General features: G+C 40.8%; 1 protein-coding gene across 14 annotated transcripts in view; it reads right to left on the reverse strand.

The window, feature by feature from the left end:
- DAB1 (DAB adaptor protein 1) overlaps positions 1 to 20,975 on the reverse strand; it is a 208,927-nt gene that overhangs the window by 32,966 nt on the left and 154,986 nt on the right. For 10 of the 14 annotated variants that reach the window (XM_015636289.2, XM_015636288.3, XM_033516546.1 and 7 more), the window contains exons 5-8: positions 3,592 to 3,723; positions 2,877 to 2,996; positions 2,205 to 2,243; positions 805 to 870 (exon numbers count right to left, since the gene is read on the reverse strand). In XM_015636289.2, coding sequence (XP_015491775.1) covers positions 805 to 870; positions 2,205 to 2,243; positions 2,877 to 2,996; positions 3,592 to 3,723 — 357 coding nt within the window. The remainder of the gene's footprint in view (positions 1 to 804; positions 871 to 2,204; positions 2,244 to 2,876; positions 2,997 to 3,591; positions 3,724 to 20,975) is intronic. The other 4 variants (XM_015636300.1, XM_015636302.1, XM_015636297.1 and 1 more) reach the window with 1 other exon arrangement.

Below are 20,975 nucleotides of genomic sequence, written 5' to 3' on the forward strand. Positions count from 1 at the left end.
TTCTACACCTGTTCCTGCCTACCTTACAATCTTTTCCTATAAGCAGATCAACCTCTAGTCCAGCTGGATGAAATGCTTAATCACTGCTTGAAACTCCTTCTCCTCCACACTGAATGATTTCCTCGAATCACAATTTTCTCACAGCGCACAAAGATCTCCGTCTATCCTCAGATTTGCCTCCAGTATGTGATACAAAATGAATTACATTATATTTTAATAAACCTCGTACTGATCCCTTGAGGATAAATTGAACGACAAAAGATTATTTTATATTGCTTTCAATGCAGTTTTTTGTCAGTGTGAAGAATGTGAGCTCGGGCTTTAACATAACATATGCACTCTGAAAATAGTTTCCCTGGTCTGGGGCGATATCCCTTGAGAGCTCTGAGGTTTTGCTCAGTTATTTCCTTGGTTAGACAGAAACAAGAGCAGCACCACGGAAATTTCTAGGAATTGCTTGGATGGTCTGCCAACAAAACATCTTCAGCATGTTTCTCAGAATAGGTGTAAAAAATTTCAAAAAATTAACAGGAAAGAAAAAAAGAGAATCTCCATTTATCACCTCATATGGTGTACTCAAAAGTTTGCGAGTTGACAAAGTTAATATAAATTTGCAGAAGCTGATATGACAAACAACAGAAAAAAAAAAATCACATTGTGACTGGGCAGATAATGTCACCAGAATGAAATGCCAAGACACTTTTGGTGATGGATGAAAACTAAAAGCGAGCTATGTATGAAATGCACTTTCATCAAACGCTTGCGGTCGTTGCGATGGGAACAGCGAGGGGAGAGGTTTTATACCTGATAAATGTTTTCCTCCGTTTCAGGCTCACGGATGGGCTCGTGTCCAGCCTCAAACACAATGTACTATGGCACCAGCGCCAGAGAGGGACAGTCAGAGATGAAACAGAAGGGAAAAAGGCCGTTTGGAATTCCACGTCAAAACAAAGGCAGGCATTAAAGAAACAACTTCAAAGCACAGGCTGGCAGCAGGACAACCGGTTTGTTGGGAAGCACCAGGAAAGGTTGTTTCATATTTCATCAACAGGCCTAAATCTCCTCTTAATGATCATTAGAGCAACTCCCTAATTCTTCCTCGCCAGGGAGACTGCCTGTGGCCCAATATTAATTTTCTGAAGGCAACACGAATTTTGCCTCTTTTACATAATGGCAATTATTTCCACATATATTTATTAGCTATGAATAAAAGTGCTAAATCCAAGCTGGGAGTACAGGCTGGTGTGTGTGGAACAGGCCACGTGGCAAAAGGCTGTCACAACACTTTTTCATTTTCAGGTTCTTGCTTTATTGTGAAGAGTACAGAACAAAACTCCTGACATTATTATAGCTGAACAGTAATTTAGGGCATCCTGACTCTTATCATCTTTCTTGCTGCACCTTAGGCACTGTTCAATATTCACTAATGGTTGAATTGGTTCCTTTCAGTGTGACTCCCACTGATATGCCTAAGTGGAAGAACACAAAATCCCCAGGAAAAAAGAAGTAAACTATCACATATTTTGTTTCAGCACAAAATCACAAGAACGAAATTACATCTTTTTCTTCTTCACACTCAGCAGGGTATTGGACATGAATATATTGACACATTTCTGATAGTCATCTTTGCTCCCAGACATTTTTCTTGGATGAAGCAAGACTTAAATTTCAGATCTATTATTAAATCATAGCTCAAACACCAACAAGGGAGTGTGTTACAACATCAATGCTACTGTTGGTTTGTTTTTTTTCCCCAAATATTCACCCTCTGAATTAAATTCTGGCTCCACAGAAAACAAAAACAAAATGCCAACTTATTACTTTGAGAACAAGATGTCACCTTCCCTAATTCTCAGAGTAGCTCCCTTTTCAGTTAAGAGTTTGTATTAAAAAAAATGATGACAAATCTCATTTTGAAACTTAAAATCTGGGTATGCAAGCCACATTTTAAGTAGTATTTATTACATATTTAATCTAATATTTCTATACTCCAACTGAAATAGTCCATTCTGTACAGACACATTGTGCTATTACTTACAGCTTTTTCTCTAAATACGCTACTTTCTGTGGAGGCTTTAAAGGTTTCTCACAAGACCTCTCTCAGTAAATTTCAAAACATCTTGTTCAAGGTTTTGGCTGTGTTTGAAGATAACATGTATCTAGCCATTTCTGAAACTCCAAGGCCATACAGCTTCAGAAATTACCTGGTATACAGGATCTTCTACATCTTCTTCCAAAATTGTCTACAGCAAAGTAAGAGGACAGGCAGTAAAAGCAAAGAACATAAACAGCACAGATAAAAGAACTGTATTCAGAAATTAAAGGACAGCAAAGGAATAAGCAAAATGGGCAAGCAAGTTTATAGTTTTCTTTCTTTAGGATACAGATAAAGTCACATTATGGTACAAAGTAACTTTATTCAAATTCCAACCGAGTTTAACAATCTGCACCTTGTTTGACTCGATTCAAATACACACATTCAGAAGTATATTGAATCTCTCCTAAAGTATGAGACATTTAAATCCTGACTTATAACACTTAAATCCTGACTTACAACACTTAAAACCTGACTTACAACACTGACCCTTTGTTGAAGTTCTCCTCCTGAATTAGAAGGAACACTAAGCAGGAAATGAGGGGATCATTTCCAGTTGCTAACCAGGTTCAGCACACCCCAGTGCCAGTTCTCAGCTGGGTTTAATCCTAGTCTGGGCTCAGGATGGCTGCTGGGCTCACGCTGGTCCTTTGGAAGCCAGCACTGCTCAAACCCACTGCTGTCAGAAGTGCTGAGGATGCTCAGAGCCTCTCTGGAGCAGCTCGGGGGGAAACTCCAAACCCAAACTTTTCGTGGCAGTAGTCTAAGCTTATTGATGTACCTGGTATACCGCCTGCTCACACTGTTTGTCCTTTTGTGCCTTTTTTTCCAATTCTTCCCTTTGTTTCAGTTCATAGATGAGCTGAAACAGGTCTCGCAAGTCCAGGATTACAGGTTCAGCCTATGGAAGAAAAAAACAGGGTGGAGAATTTCTGCAGGGGAAAATAAACACCTCTTATCCCATCCTGCTGAAAGAGCAGTTAAAGCACCTCCACAATTAAACTTCATATAGGATTAATTTCTTTCTCAGCACCCAGGCCTGGGTTAATTCCTACTGAACTAACTATGCTTGAAAATTAATGATAATTATAGTTATGAATATAAAAAGCATTATGAATATAAAAGGCACATGGATGAATGTAAAGGCATATTTATTAGTGGTTTCTCATCCACTGGAATTACAGTAGACTACACACAATGTGAGTTTCTGTGAGTATAGGAACACAAACAAATTTATCTTCATCCAGTCTAGCTTAGCTAGAAAGGTAAACAATAACTAATTATAACAAAACACATCATAAAAAATTGGGAACAATGAAACACATTCCCTTTTGCCCAAGCTGGTTCCATTAATTTACTATTTAAGATCTACACAGACCCTTGTGACTGGTTTAGCACAATCATAAACAACCCAAGAGTGGCCTCTTGAACAGCTTCTTACAAAGGGCTTTTCAGCTGAGTTACATGGCAGAAAATGACAGTGATTTGATACTTACTGCCTGGGCTGTTTTTATTGCCACAAATCTGTGATTTCCCTCCTTTCCACACACATATCCAAACGCTCGGTGGTCTGTGATATCCTTTGCAATGTAGGAAATTTCATGAACTGCGTGGTGATGCTGGAGTAGCTACAAAACAAACCAGAACAGTAGAGAATATCCATCAGACTGATTAAAAAGCAGTGTAATTTCTCCTTTGCTGCTTTAACTGGATTCCACCACATTCTGATATGAAAACAAATTAGCATCTGAACTTTTTAAGCCTCTTTTTTTCTCAAAATCTAACCAAACTTGACTTGCTTTAGTAAGTTTACTAGAAGTTCCCAATGAAGATTTTTCTTGGTACCTTTAAGTGAAATATAATTAAATGAAAAAGCCATTACCTAGTTATTACCTACACAGCATCCCAGGCACAGAATCAGTATTTCTAGGTACATAAATAAGCAGGGGCTGCAGAAATCTGTAGCTTCACACAGGGTGACTCCCAAGCCAGGCTGAAGTGCAGAGCTACAGCTGAGATCTCCAGCACCTCTAGGAATCAGTACCAGACCTGCCTTATCTCCACAAAAATCAGCACCAGCCACTGCGTGAGGGATTTCCCTTCAAGCAGTAACACAGCTCCAAATATTTATTTTGTTCAGAGAATTAATGTAAATGTAATTATTCAGCTGGAAATCAATGCCGGATGCAAAAGTCCGTATTTTACTTAAAAGCACACTTTGGTGAATTGTAGTAATAAAAAGACTTAATTTTTACTGTGTGAGCAAAACTCTGCCCAGAGTCAGGACATGAATCTGAGGCTCTTAGAAGCATCTCTTGGAGTGCCAGAATCTTTTTCACTTTGGACTAAACAGCATTTTGTCATCAAAGTAATAGAGAAGTATTTCCACTTAAAATAATGTCCTTGGAAAGCTTATCTAAAACAATCTATTAGTTTCAATTTCTATCTTCTGATATATTGACCTGCTCTTGTATCTTCTGGGGATAATGCTATTTCTGAGAGCAGGCAAAGCCTCACAGGGAATTCTTTGGAGGTCCAGATTCCTGCTGGCTTTGAGAAAAGCACATTTTGAAAACCAGCATGGTATCCAGGCAATCTCTAAACAACCAGTTATTTTTAGAGTTAAAAAAAAAAAAAAAACAAACAAGGAAAAGTAGAAGTTTTAAAATTCAGAAGCAGGGAGGACATCCGCGTGCGGCAGGGAAAAGGCTGAGGGCGCGCAGGGCGAGTGACGGGACTTGTGTAGGGCAGGGAACGGGATCTGAAAGGAGAGGCAGCCTGCAGGAGATGGATGGTTCCATATAAAACAAAAGACTGGACATGTTTCATTTTCATTTCACAGTAAATGGCTCTTAATGTCCCCGTATCAAGACTGCTTGCTGGTGGCAGAGCTGAGTGCTGCCAGTGACTGCAGGCAGAACGGGGCTCAGCTGAAGGTGCACTCCAGACTCTCCTGACGTGTTGAGCGTTTAAAATTAATGATGGGATCTTACTTAGATAATACAGGGATATTGATTTATTAGGTTTTTTTGAAAACCAAGTTACATGCTATCTGTTAGGATGAAATGAAATGTTCCCATCTCTCTATTCTGCATATGACAGGGAACGTTATCTCTGGCTCCTATTAAATCAAAGTTCTCTGACATTGCTTTATTGATTGCCAGGCAGCGTTTTGCACTGAAATTAAACTCTGATCAGGTGCCTTCCTCGTGGAATTAAATTTGAAGATTGTTCTACCATGAAAGAGTATCACCCACAAAGTAAGAGAGAAGATGGAGGTGCTCCAATTTATTTGGGAATCCACATTCACTGTTCAAAAATTGTTACATTTCCAACAGTTATGATATTTTACATACAGTGTCAACAGAAACAGAAATTAAGTGAAAGTGGCTGCAATTACCCTTTTATGTATTTTACTGGATGGAGCATTTAGGGAGAGCTTTTCACTTGAGAGACACCGAGTTGGAACACAGATGTGAAATGCAACGTTGCACACACACATCTGTATTCAAATGTAGATATAAATACACCTGCGTTTTCACAGCCCTCAGTTCACCTCCTGTGTCCTTTCTACATATTCCAAGGCTCCATTTTAAGCATTATTTACTGAGTGTCTGACTTTTGGCTCCTGCACAGCAGAAATGGGGCTCCTGTTGCACTCAGGAGAGATTCACCACCATGAAATACAAGATCAGAACCCTGTCTCTAGTGGCCACAAGCACATAGAAGAATTATTTCTCAATTCATGGATGTTTCTGACACCCCTGTATGCCAATGCTGATGGATTCCATCACACACTATTTAAAGTTTTTACTCTGTCTGTGCTGAGAGCTGCTACAAACCATTTACCAATCCTTAAGTGAGGTACCAAATTGTTTTGGAGCACTGCAGCACGACAGAACAAATTATAGAGAAGACTTAATTTGTATTATGGTTCAACACAGTCAATTACATATTGCAGAGATTAGAAAGTCATTTAACATTTAAGTTTCAGTTGTTAACAAAATCCACAGCCTCCAAATTATTTTAGGTCTCCTGTGACTTTAGTCACTGTTGCAAATGTTGGGAGATTTTAAATGGAAACACAGATAAAGTCTCAAACCGGGTAACAAGACATTCTTGTGATGCATGAGTTCTTTTCTCTAGGCTAAACATAATGGCATTATTATATTTTATTCATACAAGCTTTTGCCCAGTGTTAAAAGTCCAAAATAACCATCTGCACCAAGCCTGCTGCCTCTCCTCTTCCCCTTAAGTTTACTCTGGTCTCTCCCACCAGCCACTGTTTCCTCTCCTTTTCTCCATTCCATCCCCTGCTTCTCCTCTTCCCCCAGGTCGCTCCCTGTACATCACACTGAATTGATTTAGCTGCCTCTGAGATCTGTAGCATTTCTAATTTCCCTCAGGCTGCTTGGCACCTATCATAAATTTTTTCACCCCTTATCCTCATCTTGCCCCTTTATTTCCATGCTGTAGCCTCCAGTGCCACTAAATCAATTAAGTCAATCAATTAAGTACTTGGAGGGTCCAGCAATCATGTCAAAAATGTGAGTTAGATGGCATGAGAAAGTCACTGCTTTACTATCGCTATTTCTCTTTTAATGAGGTTGTCTATTTAGTGGAGCCTGGGGCACAGTGTTAAGAGCCACAACAAAAAAAATATCCTACAAGCTGCAAATCCTCCTGGAAAAGCTGCCCCACCGAAGGCAGGAGGCTTGTTCCACACAGTATTCCATCCACCAGGACAAGTCTCACAGGGATTTGGGTTGCACAGCCTCCCACCTTGAGTATCTGCACACTGAGCCTGGTTTCAGAGAGGTGGGATCAACTGGGAGCTCCCCTATGGATGCTGGGAGGATGTGGGATACAGATGGACCAAGCCTATTTCTGCCTATTCACACTGGAAAGAGCAATAAACTGAACATCTCAGTCACCTACAAAATGGCAAAGTCCTTAAAGGACTCATAATAAAATAACTTCATGGACCATAGTTTCAGCCATGTATTCCAGCTGTATTCCTCAGCAGCACATAAGGAAACCAGGCACTGTCTGTTTAGGAAGACCATGGAAAAGAAATCACAGAAATTGAACCTAAGATGGAAAATGAATGGTAAACCCTTACCAAGAAGCTCAGCAAGCCCAAATGCGAGAGGACATCGACCATTACTTACTGCAACACATCCAGTGAAAAGAGTGAATTGCAGAATAGGTGAGTGGCTCTGAGATGAATTTTATCTCCCTCCTGCAAGGAAACACTGGGTGGCACAGATGGTTCTCCTTCACTGCACCCAGGAGGCTGCTGAGCTCTTAGCAGGGCTCAACATGCAGCACCTGGTCCAATGCTCTTCACAGCAATTTCCTTGCAATTCCTGTTTGTTTTAGCTGGTATTTTCAGGGAGCATAGGGACAACAACACACCACAAGCATTTCCTTAATTGTTTTGTTTGTGCTGCAGTGCTTCTCTGCTGCACCCTTAAAATGCACTTGGCAGAGGTTGAGCGGAGCTGCTCACCCCCATCATAAACATCCCACAGTCCTACAGGAACCCATGGCAGCAGGGTTGGAATTAGATGGTCTTCAGGGCCCCTTCCAACCCAAATTCCATGACATGAAACACCTGAATTCTCTACTGCAGATTCAAATCCCAGACTGATCTAGTTTTGTACCTTCTGGAAGTTTTAAGAGATGGGCAGCAGTCCCTGTAAGCAGACAGCTAAAAAAACACCACCCAAACCCCCAAAACCTCTCCCTGGCACAGACTTTTCCCTGGTACCCTTTAAGGGGCATGGATACCTCTCAGGCAGTTGTGAACCCTTCCACTTCCTCTCCCTCTAGAGAAAAGTGCATTTCAGTGGGACTGTGTACACACAATTTGGAGGAAAAGTCAACAGTCTCAAATGTCAGAGTGAAATGAAAAACACATCAATGCATTGCATTTGCATCACAAACTTTCTCGAGTTGTTTTCTGGAACTTGGTATTTGGATGGCAGATGGGGTGGCAAGACATCAGCCTCTTGAGATAAGGCAGGGGATGAGCAGATGGGGAAATGAAACAACCACTGCAAAATTCTCAGTTTCGTGTGAAATAGCAGAGAGGAGACAGCTCAGTGTTATTTCAGAGCTACAGCTGCCAACAACTTCAAACTCCCTGCAAATTACTACTGGACACAGCACAGGGTGACTGAGAAACATCTTATTTCCCATCTGACAGCCCTTCCCTACTGTCATGAACACTTCAGTCACAAACCCGTGGAGAGGGGACAGAACAAACAATATATGACAGATCACAGTAATCTGCCTTAAATGTGATAGTGCTTAGTGTGAGAAAGACTTGATAGCCCCCAAAAAATCTGTTATATAAACATTTACTGCAACATGTGGAAAATTTTATCAGGTTTGATCTAGGAAAGGAAGAGAGATGTATAGTTTAAGCTTAGGAAATTATCAAAATACTGAATTCCTACAAGAAGAGCAAGGAGGTTTGGAACAAAGCATCACTCCAATTCAGCTTTCAAAAAGAAATGTCACATATGAAAACCTGAAAAGCAAAACCCACTGGAAACCTCTTGCAGTTATGGAGATTTCAGTATTGGGAGGCATTTCCCAGCACTGTCCAAGACAATTAGTTTTGGTCATGAAAGATTATGAACTGAATATAAAACCATGGAGTGGGGGCTGAACCCTTCCCCTGAAGGAGACTGAAAATGAACAGTCCAGTCTTGAATCTGTTTGAGCCAGAGCCACTCATGGAATGTGGGCTGAACAACAGATTATGGACTTTCCTTCTGCAGAAATACCCTACCCCAAGAACAGGAGCAGAAAAGGGAAATGTAACCTCTGGAGTGTTCTCCAAGCCTGAAGGGCCCTCTCAGATGGCAGCCTGTAAGAGCAGCTTCACAATGAGAAGAAAATAAATCTGTCTAATCCCCGTGCTTCCTCCACACACACTGATTTCGCAGACAATAACCTGAAGGAAGACTTTTCCAAGTGCCAGCTACTAAAAGGCGTCTCAGCACACGAGCTCTGCAATAAAAACACTTGGCACAAAAAGCTCACTCTGAGATTATATGCAGATCAAAGCTTGGTCTGTGTAGCACAAAGGGGCACATGAAATATGGTGCTGATAAAGAGAAGAATCAAAACAGATTTAGCCCCAGCTCTTGCAGACTCAGTCCCTCCAGGGGGGCAGCCGTCTGGCTGTGACACAGCACAGCACCCAGAAAAGTGTAAATTTAATTTTCTTTTAATAACAATAACAAACTCGTAACAGCCATTCTCTTCCTGCAGCCGAGGAGACTGAAGCAAAAATACCCAGATTATATGACTTGCTGAGCTTACATGGCAACGTGCAAGGGAGCAGAGTCAGTGAGCAAGACCCTGTGTGAGGATAAGAACCTGCTCAAGTCTAGGGCTACAATAAGCTCTAGCTGTACACTCTGTCCTAAATAAAGGCAAGTACTTCCCAGGAGTAGCCCAGGTAAGAGCCTGTTTGGTTGGACACAGGAAAAGAGCTTAAAAGGGTACTTGGGCCACAGCTAAAATCCAAATTAATCCTCACCATTCCCTTTGCTCAACGAAAAAAAGCATCCTGCTGCTGCCTTTATCTCATCTTGGAAGCAAGAGTGGGAAATTCTGGTGAGAGCACAGGTGAGTGCCCTGTGAGTGCCTCTGTGACAGACACACCCAGTGATGCTCTCAGCTGCTGTGGCCCTGTCCCCAGCCCCAGAGTCAATTAAGGCAGCAGGACGTGGCTCTGGCAGCACAGCAGCCTAATTGTGATGAATGGATCTCTGATACTGAGCTGGCTGGATGCTCCAAGAACCTCATTTGTGAAAGAGAACAGCACTAAGGTAATAAACTTCTGTCCAGCTCTCATAATTTGTAATAATGTCTGACAAACACCAGATATGAATTTAGTTATTGGTCATTGTCTTCAGCAGCAAATGCTAAGTTGCTCATGCAGAAGATCCATTTATTAGATATATGAATTTGGAAAGGGGCAAAACAAAACTGGAATGCACATATGGCTGATTTCCCATCTTCCCTTCAAAGGCTTTCAATTTTTTGTTGCACCTGGAGTGAAAGCAGCCAGTTAAACCCAAAACCCTTTCCCAGTTACTATGAAGCCCATCTTAAAGATGCACTTGCAAATTTTGTTCCAGGACAAAGAAAATCCTAAAGGGCAAGGAAACATTTTCAGAGAGCTTTGGAAAGACACATGTGCTACACTGAAGCTGAGATGCTGGGCCTCCCATGAGTCTTGTGCTATTTTCTTATTGTTCTGCATCTGATCCTGTTCTATCAGGATGGTGAAAGCAAAGGACTTGCACAGTAACACCAAGAATCAGCAGACCTGATCCTTGATGCTGAAGTCAATGGCCCAAACCAGCTCAGCAATGCAACATGCCCCAAGTTCCATCTGCAAGGAGCATGTGTAGGCTGCACTGTTTTATGTTGCAATTTCATCATTTCAGGGTGCTGTACAAGGAACAGCACTGGCCTGTAAATTACCATTACAGTCTTTGGGATGGCAGCTGCTCAGTGGTCACTGTGGGATTCCCAGGGCTGTAACACACCTGAGTGTGCTCCCCCTGAGCTCCCACCTCACCCCACTCTGCAAAATGGTCAGTGGATCAAAACAGCCATAAACATGTCAGATTGTCCTGTACTCTCAAGCCAAAACTTCCATACAGCTCAAGTGAAGCACCTTTGACCACACCTTGCATTTTTTCCTGATAAGACTCTGTAGGACTGATTGATTAAATTTTAAATTTGAGGGAGCACAATATTCATTAATGAGACAGTTTGCTGCAGCATCACTGAACCTCTCCATATTTTTACTGTGTTCATCTTTACAGCTTGTGAATGTCCTTTGAGCAGCCCTTACTTTTTACAAGGTTCTTTTGTTCCTTTACACCGATATTCCTCACCCTCCTGAAATGCTTTTGATTTACATGAACAGCACAAGCAATTCCTTCATACAAGTCCTAGGAGATTTGGAAGTAATTTTTTTGGCTTTAGCTGTCTCAGATCTTAACTGCTTCAGATTCAGCAAGCATTACCAGCCACCCTCTTCTTGTAGCCTGTGATTTGAAAAACTCCTCAGCGAGAGGCAGCTGCTGATTCTCTTGATTTCTCATGCAACCCCTATAAAGCAGAGCTTGAAAAGATCACAAAAAACATACTCAAATCTAAGTTGCACTGGATAGTCATCAAACAGAAACTTCCTTGGACCATAAATCTACTTGCACAATGTAAGAAACTTAACTGGAAAAGGGGAAAAAGGATAAGAGGGATTTATTTTGTATTTATCTATCTATCTCCCAGATACTCTCCCTAATTTAGTAAGACTTTAGAAAGGGGGCTGAGAGAAAGCACAGGTACAGGGAAGAGCAAGAGCAGAAAAGGATTCTATGAATTCACAAGCTGTGTATAACCATCATGTTGTGTTCATGGCCAGTTGAAAATGATGCAAAACAGTTGAGAATTTCACACAACACAATCTTGGTATTGTTCAAATACAGAAGTAACATCATAACCAGGTATTAATTAATTTAATTAATTAATTAACCAAGGTACAGAGGCAAGAACCCCTGGGTTCCACAATGACAGACTGCTGTCAGTGGCTGGTAATGGACTTGGAGCACCTGCATGTCAGCAAAAGATGTCCCAGTAGTGATGAGCTTTACAATTCAGAAACAGCATCATGACTGAGCAATCCTGGTCATAAATACCAAACCGTTTCATTTTCAGTTTTCCTACAGAAAAAAAGAGAGGAAATCTTTTCCTCTGAGTTACAATTGCACATATAAACAAGCTTCAGACAATCCCATCAATGGGATCATTCATCAATAAATCCTTCATTTGTTCAGGTCCCACAACAGACACTTCACCTTGGATATAAACCATCCACAGCAACATGACAAGTGTGTGTGCAGTACTTGAGCCCTAAGATAAGAATAAAATAAAACGTAAAAGGCAAATCTCAAAGAGACTCTAAAGCAGAATAAAGAACTTGCAGGTAATTTTTTGCTCCATTTTCTTTTTATTTTCCCCTTGCATTATCCCAAGGTAGGAATTCCTGAGGCTGCCCTTGGTAGATGCTTGGCACATTGTGTTCCAAGAGTTCTACATTTCAAGTCAGGCAGTGGAGACTGTTTTTAAGGTCTGCCCTGGCACCTTCCAAAAGAGATCCCTACATCTCCCATTTGCACATTTTAGTTCCCAGAGTTGTTTCTTCCCTGCTCATTTTCATGTAAAGCAGGATGAATGTTTGGTTTTAGTCTTCTGCTGCTAATTGAAATCTCCAAAAGCAAACTTTGATTAACGCTCTGCAGGCAGACCTGGCCCAGCTGAGAGCACACACCGACTCTTGGCTTTTCTCTCTCCCTGCTTTGCTTTTCTGTCCTGGCCACGGTGTCACACACAGGCTCTGCCTTTCAGAAAAGCTCCCTGGCAGTGCTGCCCTCACCTTTTACTGAAATGCAGGCAGCAAAGCCTTTCACAGCTGTGGATGCTGGCTTGTTTCCTCCTTACTCCTTTCACTCTCCCCCCTCTGCAGCTCCTACACGCAGCAGCATCTCCTCTGCTCTCCTCATCAAACCTGAACTCACTCATTACTCCAGAACTGCTCAGCACTGAGCCTTATGCATGCACAGGTTATGCTCACATGTGCCTTACACTTTAAAATACTTCCAAATTCCTCTATCACTCACAGGAAAGCATTTGGCTAATTAAATATTGCAGAAGGCTGCGCATAAAACCTTTTACAAACCAACTCAGCCTTTTTAAAAGAGAGGACGTAATAAAAAAATTGGATTCAAATCCATATTTTGACTATCTAAAAAGAAAAAAAAAAATACTTTGAGTTATGCAGAGCCAGGGCTGGGAGCCATATGCAATATTTTTAGATACCCAGACTTCTTATTTGAGTTAAATGTCAGGCACTCAAACTAATTAGTGTTCTGCCTCACCTATTCACAGTGCTGCCTTTAAAGCCAGCAGGAATGCTGCTGCCTGTTTCACTGGGAGTACCATGACGTGGAATGAGGATGGGAACCACAAAGGATTAGGAAGCATTAACATCAGAGAGAGGCAGGATGCTATTTAAATTGTCCGATTTAAGGACACAAGAGGCACTGCTGTAATTCCACAATCGCCACCAGGCGCTGGGAACACCAAGGGAGATGCTGCTCCTGCCCCTGGGCTCCCCCAGCACATGGGCTGCCACATGCTGAGCACACAGAACATCCACCAGAAAGGTCAGGAGTACAGGGATCTCATTTAGGAAGACAACTTTTATGAGCAGTTGTTTTTGTACTAAGCAAAGATCTACTGGTATGTGAAATTTATGACTTAGCTGGAAGAGAGGGATGAGAGCAGGTATTTGTGTTTGGCATCCAGTGGCAGTGGACTTCCCTCTTCTCCTTCCACAGGGAACTTATTACATAAACTAAGAGGGATAAAAAAGGTGTTTATTCATCCCCATGGACTACCAGAGTGAACAATGCTCTTGCTGACTTCCCTGCGTTCCTGAAGGCAGAACATCACCCAGTAACTTTATTTCCAGTAAGTATCTATTACTATCATCCTGCAAATTCCATGTAAATTTAAAAGCAACCCTTTCCTGTGGTTTTCCTCTCTCATTACTGTTGACAGTGAAGGATATCTGCCCCCCTTTCATCTGACCCACAACAAGAGAGCCCACGAGGCAGCACAGGAATTCAGGAGCAGTGACAGTGCTATTGCTCCTACCAGGGCAAACACAAAATTGCAGAGCAGCCCACCAGATAAAAATGCTCTGAATAGGAAGGAAAATCACCAGCACTCCTGGGGTGTAATGCTTCCCAGCTATCTCCAAGAAAAAAAGAGTGGATTTCAAAGGGGGATGTAACTTTCTGTTCTGGCACCTGCTGAATGTCCCCCACTGCTCTCCAGGGAGGTTTCAGATCATCTCAGCCGCCTGTGCTATTATTATGTCAGCACTTCTCTTGCTAAATCCTTTCCCAAGCAGTCTGAAATCCAGCCATTGTAATTCCAGGTGTGCTGAAAATGGGCTTGAAATTTTCCTCTACTGTGTGATGCATTAACCTGGCTTAAAAACACCAGGACTTGCACACAACTCTGTATTTTGGGTGCTCTTCTTATAAGACAAAATTGCAGCTGGAGAAAAAGGAACGTGGCTCTGCTGGAGATTTATTTATCTGGATCACAAAAGGGTAGTGAATACAGACAAAAAAAAACTATCTCAGTATAACTGTGTACTTTTGAGTTTCCTGTCATGGGACAATAGAGGAGAAATGCTGTGCAGCATCACTATATAACAGGATCCATAACAACAAATACAATGAGTTTCAACTTCTTAGCAAAATCCACCCCAGATTCTGGTTAAGCATACCAAGCATTGAAATTAGGAAAAACCAGAAGTATTGGCATAGTAATTTACACTACAACAGCTCTGCAGACAGAGTACCCACCCCCATATGCAATGGAAGCCATATGGTAACTGGGAATACTTTCATATTCCTAATATTTACTGCCTGGAGGAGTTACTTATCACTTTTATAACTATATAATAGTGAGATTCTCCATACCATAATGCAGAATGCATGTAAGCAGCATTTCCCTTTCTTAACTCAGTCCTGGGGTGCTTGGATTAAACAACAGGAGGCCAAATGAGACTATCACTAAACTCAAAATCTCATTTTCTTTTTGAAAGCAACCAACTTTCTACCCTTTTCACACTGGAAAAAAAAAACCAGGTACAACAAAATCACACAAATTATTTCAGTTTGGATGAAGTGTCTGGAATAGCTCTATTTTATCTTCATGCCCATTAGGATCAGAATTCTCACAAGGCAGTTTCTGCACATCCTGATTACAAGCAGGCTGGACTCAGCTCTAGATCAGAGCTTTTCTCTTTTCCAGGTGAAAGGAAGCAAAATTTAAGCCCTCAAATCAAACCTCTAGATTCCTAAGACTCCACAATATGCACAATCACACCCACATTTTGCCTTTTGGCTTCTTTTTTCCCCACAGTAACCAAACTGTCACAAAGCTTTTCAAACCCTCATACAGCAAACTGGGCATCTAGAGAATGGAACTCCATCAGCTTGTGGCTACTAAAAATGCCTGTGGAGAACTGTGAAGCACCAAACTGCCCAGGGCCCAGTTTGGAAGGCCAATAATGAATGAATTACAATAGTCAATAAGGCATGTAATTAAGGAAGTAGGTTCTTCTGACATTTACATTTTGCTAGCTGCCACATGTCCATGAAATGTGTTATTGTTTCCCTTCTGAAGCACCAGGGTCTAGAAATAATTAGAAGAATCATACACAGATTTTTAAGTCCTCTCCTCTGCCATATTCTAATTAGACACATTTATTGCATGTAGAACAGTAAATGCCATGTTTTACTGGTCATATTTACAAGCAGAAAGATGGAAAGTGTCAAGGAGCAGGGCATGACTCCCAGCCAGCCCAGAGGGATCTTTTGCAGGCAGAAGCTTGGAATGGACCATGCACAAAGAAAGGCTTCAAATTTCCAACTCTATGTGCAGCATCTGACTTTGTTGTTTTACAGTTATTGCTCTTTGTTGTTATTATGTAATATTTTTTACACTGCAGCACTTAGAAGTCCTCAGCATGGTCCAAGACCAAACACTTCTTACAAATGAAGTTCCTATAAATAGATAATACTGATTAAAAAATAAAGAAAGAAAGAATTAAAAGGTAATCCCAGCAAGTTTGTATTTAAATTCCAGCCTTTGAGAGCTAAAGGCCAGATGTCCCTTGGGCCATCTCTGGGATGCATGAATGCAGTAGCTCCTCAGCATCATCAGGTTTAAAACAAGTTTGTAGCATGGGAGTATTTTAAAGAAAAAATAAGGGGGTACTGCATGAATATGTGTAAAGAATTCCTCCAAAAGATGATGAGCAGGGTAGGAAGGGAGTTGGGAGTAATTTATTAAGAAAACTGAATAAATGAATGGTGAAAGTGGGTACTATGGAATGACTCCTCAAAAGCTCACAAAGAAAAAGGCAGCCATGAAGAAAAAAAAACAATTCAGCAATGGGCTGATAAAAGAGAGAAGGCAGATTCAGCCCAGGAATGCAAAGGGAAGTGTGACATGATCAAAAGAATAAGCTGAGGCAGCAATCCTGGCAGTCACGATGGATTTCAAAAATAAAAGTCAAATTTGTCAAGGACAAAGAAAGGGATAACAATTGATACACGAGATGCAGAGAGGCAGGACTGGGTTTTAACTCTCAATGTGAGAGCAAATGCTGTATTTCAGAGCTGGTGAGAAGAATTCTGCAAGATCTGGAGTGACACTGGGTGTGGCAATGAAAACACATCTCTAGGTCAAACAGGCTGCTGAATTTACAGGGCTGAATAATAGATGATGCTGATATTTTGCTCAGCTCTCCGAAAAGGAGGTCAGAGAGAGACCTCTGGGAGTCAGGATTAAAAGGCCTCACTGAGCTTGAGCTGTTGGCTAAACATGCAAGGAGAGATAGATCAAGATTGGAGCAGAAGACAGAGCTGGCATCGCTTGGTTTGACACAACAACCAAATTTATGTTTGCAAATGAAATTAACTCTGGCAAAAAGCACAGCAAGGGGAAAAAAAGAAAATATGTCAAGGACAGAGAGCACACAGGAAATCCCAGATGAAAACTGCAGGAGAGATCTAGGAAAGCAGGTAAAATCCAGAGACAAGAGTCACAGAGAGCAGGTGAGAGGACTTTCTGTGGAATCAGCTGATGGGGTAAGATGCTCACAGAGAGCTGCACCTGAGATCAGCCAGAAAGAGGCCAGCAGGAACTTTGGGACATTTCAAAGACATGAAGGGGATAAAACTCACATGTGGGAGCCCCAGGCAGGGACCACCAGCATCCTCCTGGCCAATCCCACCCTCTGGCAAACACAAAGCTCAGTGAACTCCTCACCCCATCTCTCCTGCTCACTGCAGAGCAGAAGAAATTAATTCCTTCTTTTATTTCTATTTTTGAAGACTCAGAGACGTTCAGTGATAGAGACTTTGACAGTTTGACATTTCATCTGCTCCAGCACATGTGCTTCAAGGAATAACTGCAGATCCATGATCATACCTCAATTTCTGGTCAGGGATGCCAGAACCAACAGATTTCCAGCAAAGTCAAGAAGTACCTTTGGTACATTTTAAACGAGGCCTCTTCTGCCAACAGTGAGAATTTTAAACTTGCTAAAATTTCCTTTCAGCCAAGTTGAGCCGTCCTGTTAGCAATCTATCAGCACAATTAACACCATCACTCACATCAAAAAGGGAAGAGCAGCAAATCCAGGGGTTCTCAGCAAAGCCTCAGAATATGCTGGAAAATGCTTTTATAGAAAGAACTTGAGAAATCTGAACTGTAAGGTCAAGAGAGCTTAGAAGTTCAGGAAGATGGGCAAGATGCTGGCATCCAAATTTCAGAGCCATAACATGATCTCAGTGAAAGAGAGCAACCTGAGGATTATAGCAACACAAGAGGATTATAACCACCCACCATATATATTATTTATTTGGATTTCATTAAGATTTAAAGCAGAAGAACAATCACCAGTTCTGTGGCCAGCATGAGGAAACAAACTGATTTTTTTAATAGAATGCTACAGGTAAGGCCTGGTCTCCCTTACATGGAATAAGGCACTGAGTAACACCATTTCAAGCAGGTAAACTCTCAAAGATAATTAAAATTAAAATAAAAATAAAATAAATAAAATAAAAAAAATAACAATACAGTAATAAAATAATCCTCAGCAAAGATAATGAAGGTTGGAGGAACTGATAGATAACAAGAACAGATAGTCAACATTAAATATAAGTATTTATACACAGTTTCCCTTCCAGGGTTTCACACTGCCAGCCTGAAGAAAATGGCTACAGATCAAATTCATGAAATATGAGTAACACAACACACTGCAATATTTCTCTGCAATAAATACTGAAACCCCATCAGAGTATTCCTAGAAATGTTACAATCCCCCAGACTGGGCCCAAGAGCTTTATTTCAATAAGGATAGGGGTCAACATCTCTGAAAGAGAATAGACAATGCAAATGAAACTCACTTTCAAGGTGCTACAAAATAGGAAAAATTGGTGAGATGACTGTCATCTTCATCAGCTGGGTTACAATCCATCTGTTTAGGGTATTCCCATAAATAAGTAAGATATTGACACTGATTTACCCTGCTTTTTGGCCAGTGGAGGAATCCAGATAAATAATTTAACTATACAATGCCTCACAGAGAGCTGTATTTTACAGCATATTCTGGCAATCTGCACATCCACGAGCTGCTACAAAATTTTATTTTAACAGAAATAATTTGTTGCTTAGAGGCAAATAGTAATTTCTTGCTTTTATCTCATTTCTTTTTCACAGTGTAAAGTGAAGTTACACTTTTTCAAAGTTTAAATTTTTCACATTTCTTTTTTTTTCCTCCCCATTGAAGTCAACAGGATTTTGCAATTAAGAGACAACAAGAGCTTAAAAGCACACCTCACTGCATGGAGGTGGAAGGAAATCTTTTCCCAGGCATTTCAGAGGATTTAATTATTAGTTTCAAATACATTTTTGGAAAGGAACCTGCAAGTAAACAGAGATTTATGGCCACATAAATAAACAATGAGACAATTACAGGCTCTTTACAGAGCCCAGATTAGTCACGCAGGTCTAATGAAGCATCACTGAGCTATTACAGGGAGATGGCCTGATGAGTGTGATTAACAAAACAACACTCAGGAACAGCCAACCAACAATGATGGGCCTCCACAAAATCTGCATTTCCTTCCATATGCACAGTTATGGCTTTTGTTGCTTTCTTACAAATCACCAATCATTACATTCCACCCTGAAAGGGAGAATATTAAATAACACAATGCAATTACTTGCATTTTTGCCATCTGATGATAGTGCTTTTGAAAATATAAAAGAACTCCCATAACAGAAATTAAGATTATTGCAGCACTGAGGCCTAACCAAGATGGATCTGACAGAAGAAATGGTAAAAAATTATTTTCATATAATATGCAGCAAGGAAATCTCTCAAGCAGCATTAGACAGAGAAAGTTCTGTGTTCAGCAATAATTATGGTAGGGTTTTTTTTTACAGTAAAAACTGAAAGAAAATGTATATCCTTCAGGTAAGGTATGTATTTAGCAAACATAATCTGGAGAAAGCAAATGGGATGGATGGAAAACATCTGACAGCTGAAAAAAATGGTGCATTTATAAGATTAATAGGGTCAAACCCCACGTGTAATGACAATTTTTGGCATACACACAACAGGAGAACATCCTGTTAGTCATATTAAATACAATTTTTTGCTATCATGTTCTAAATACACTGACAAGAGAAGTGGTATGAAGGGACCTCTTTAGTGCAATCCCTGGCATGGAATGATGGAATATAAGAAAATATTTTTTATTATTTCTATTTCAGTGCTGCAGACAAACCATTCTGTACTGCATCTACAGTGCACACTTGCAGTAAAATCCTTCTTCTATTTTTCTTGGTGAGATATATTCTTTCCAAATGATATTCCACCTCCAACTCAATCTCCTTCATGGATAAATTTACTCAAAGGGCAGAATTCCTGATAGCTGGAATAAGACCATTATTAAAATCAATACATTTTGATGAATATTATGTCTGGAACATATTAAGGAGAGCTATAAAGTAAAGGAAGAAAAAAACCTGCTTATCATTTTCAGTAGTAACCCAACCAGAGCCCTTCATCTGTAACGAATTATGGAGCAATTCCCCTAAATCATCTGTATGAAGTCAGCTATGACACTGCCAATTTTAAAGAAAATTTGCTAGTTTTGAGCTACAAATTGATTTTTTATTGTGATAAATTAAAATCCAATGGCAGCCTACAAGATACTCAACATGAAGAAGCCCACTTTTTTTTTTCTGAGTATTTTCATTCTTTTCTATCACATCAGACTGGCACTGAGGCAGACGTGACAGCAATAGACAATGGTAAAAACTAAGAAAGGACACTCCAGAGAGGTAAATAATCTTTCCAAAATAGCCTTTTGGGAATTCCAAAATCATGGAAATACAACTAAGGGATAAAGCATTTGTAGGGGACTGGGAGGATTGCTAAAGGAGGAGAAAGCAAATGCAAGATTATCCAGGCTCTTCCCTATTAAGGGCAGCTTTATTCCCTGCTGCATAAAAGTAAACACACTCCAAACTTTATAAACTCTCAAGTTTAACATGGAAATCAGGAAGATGAGTGTGATTGAAATATAATCTTTTTCCAGCCCTTTACAGTTTCTTCCCATCCAAAAACCTGGGCTGAGTAACCGTACAAGCCCTAGTTTTGCCAGTTTTTGGGATTTTCCAGCAGGAATGAGATGACAACTGTAGGCTGGCAAAGCAAAGACAGGCTGGAGGAGAAAGATTAAGAATGAATGGGACAAGGGTGTGAAACTCTGGGACAAGGAGAGACCCAAGCTGGGAAAAAAGCCCAAGGGATGGTGGCTGTGAAGACCTGGCAGAGGATTTCATGCACCTCTGCTCCAAACCCTTGGCATGGGAAGCACAGCTCTCCTGTTTTGACAACAACGTGGAAGAACTGATGTGGAAAGCTCCCCACATCCCTCTGTCACAGCCCTGTTGCAAGAAGGACAACTCAATAGTCCTGTCCATCACTCGGGCAGCTCAGGGGCAGACATCTGCAAGGTGGATTTAAGGGTTTCATTCTAAGCCTCAGTGGGTGAGTGACAGGTTTACTATAAGGATGATATAGTTATGTCAGATTTAGAGTATGGGATGTCAGAGCTATGAAATGAAGGAGACTCTTCCCATGTCCCCATCTTGCTTTCTGCAGACAGCAGAGTGTGCA

Source organism: Parus major, chromosome 8 (assembly GCF_001522545.3).
Source record: "Parus major isolate Abel chromosome 8, Parus_major1.1, whole genome shotgun sequence".
Taxonomy (NCBI): domain Eukaryota; kingdom Metazoa; phylum Chordata; class Aves; order Passeriformes; family Paridae; genus Parus; species Parus major.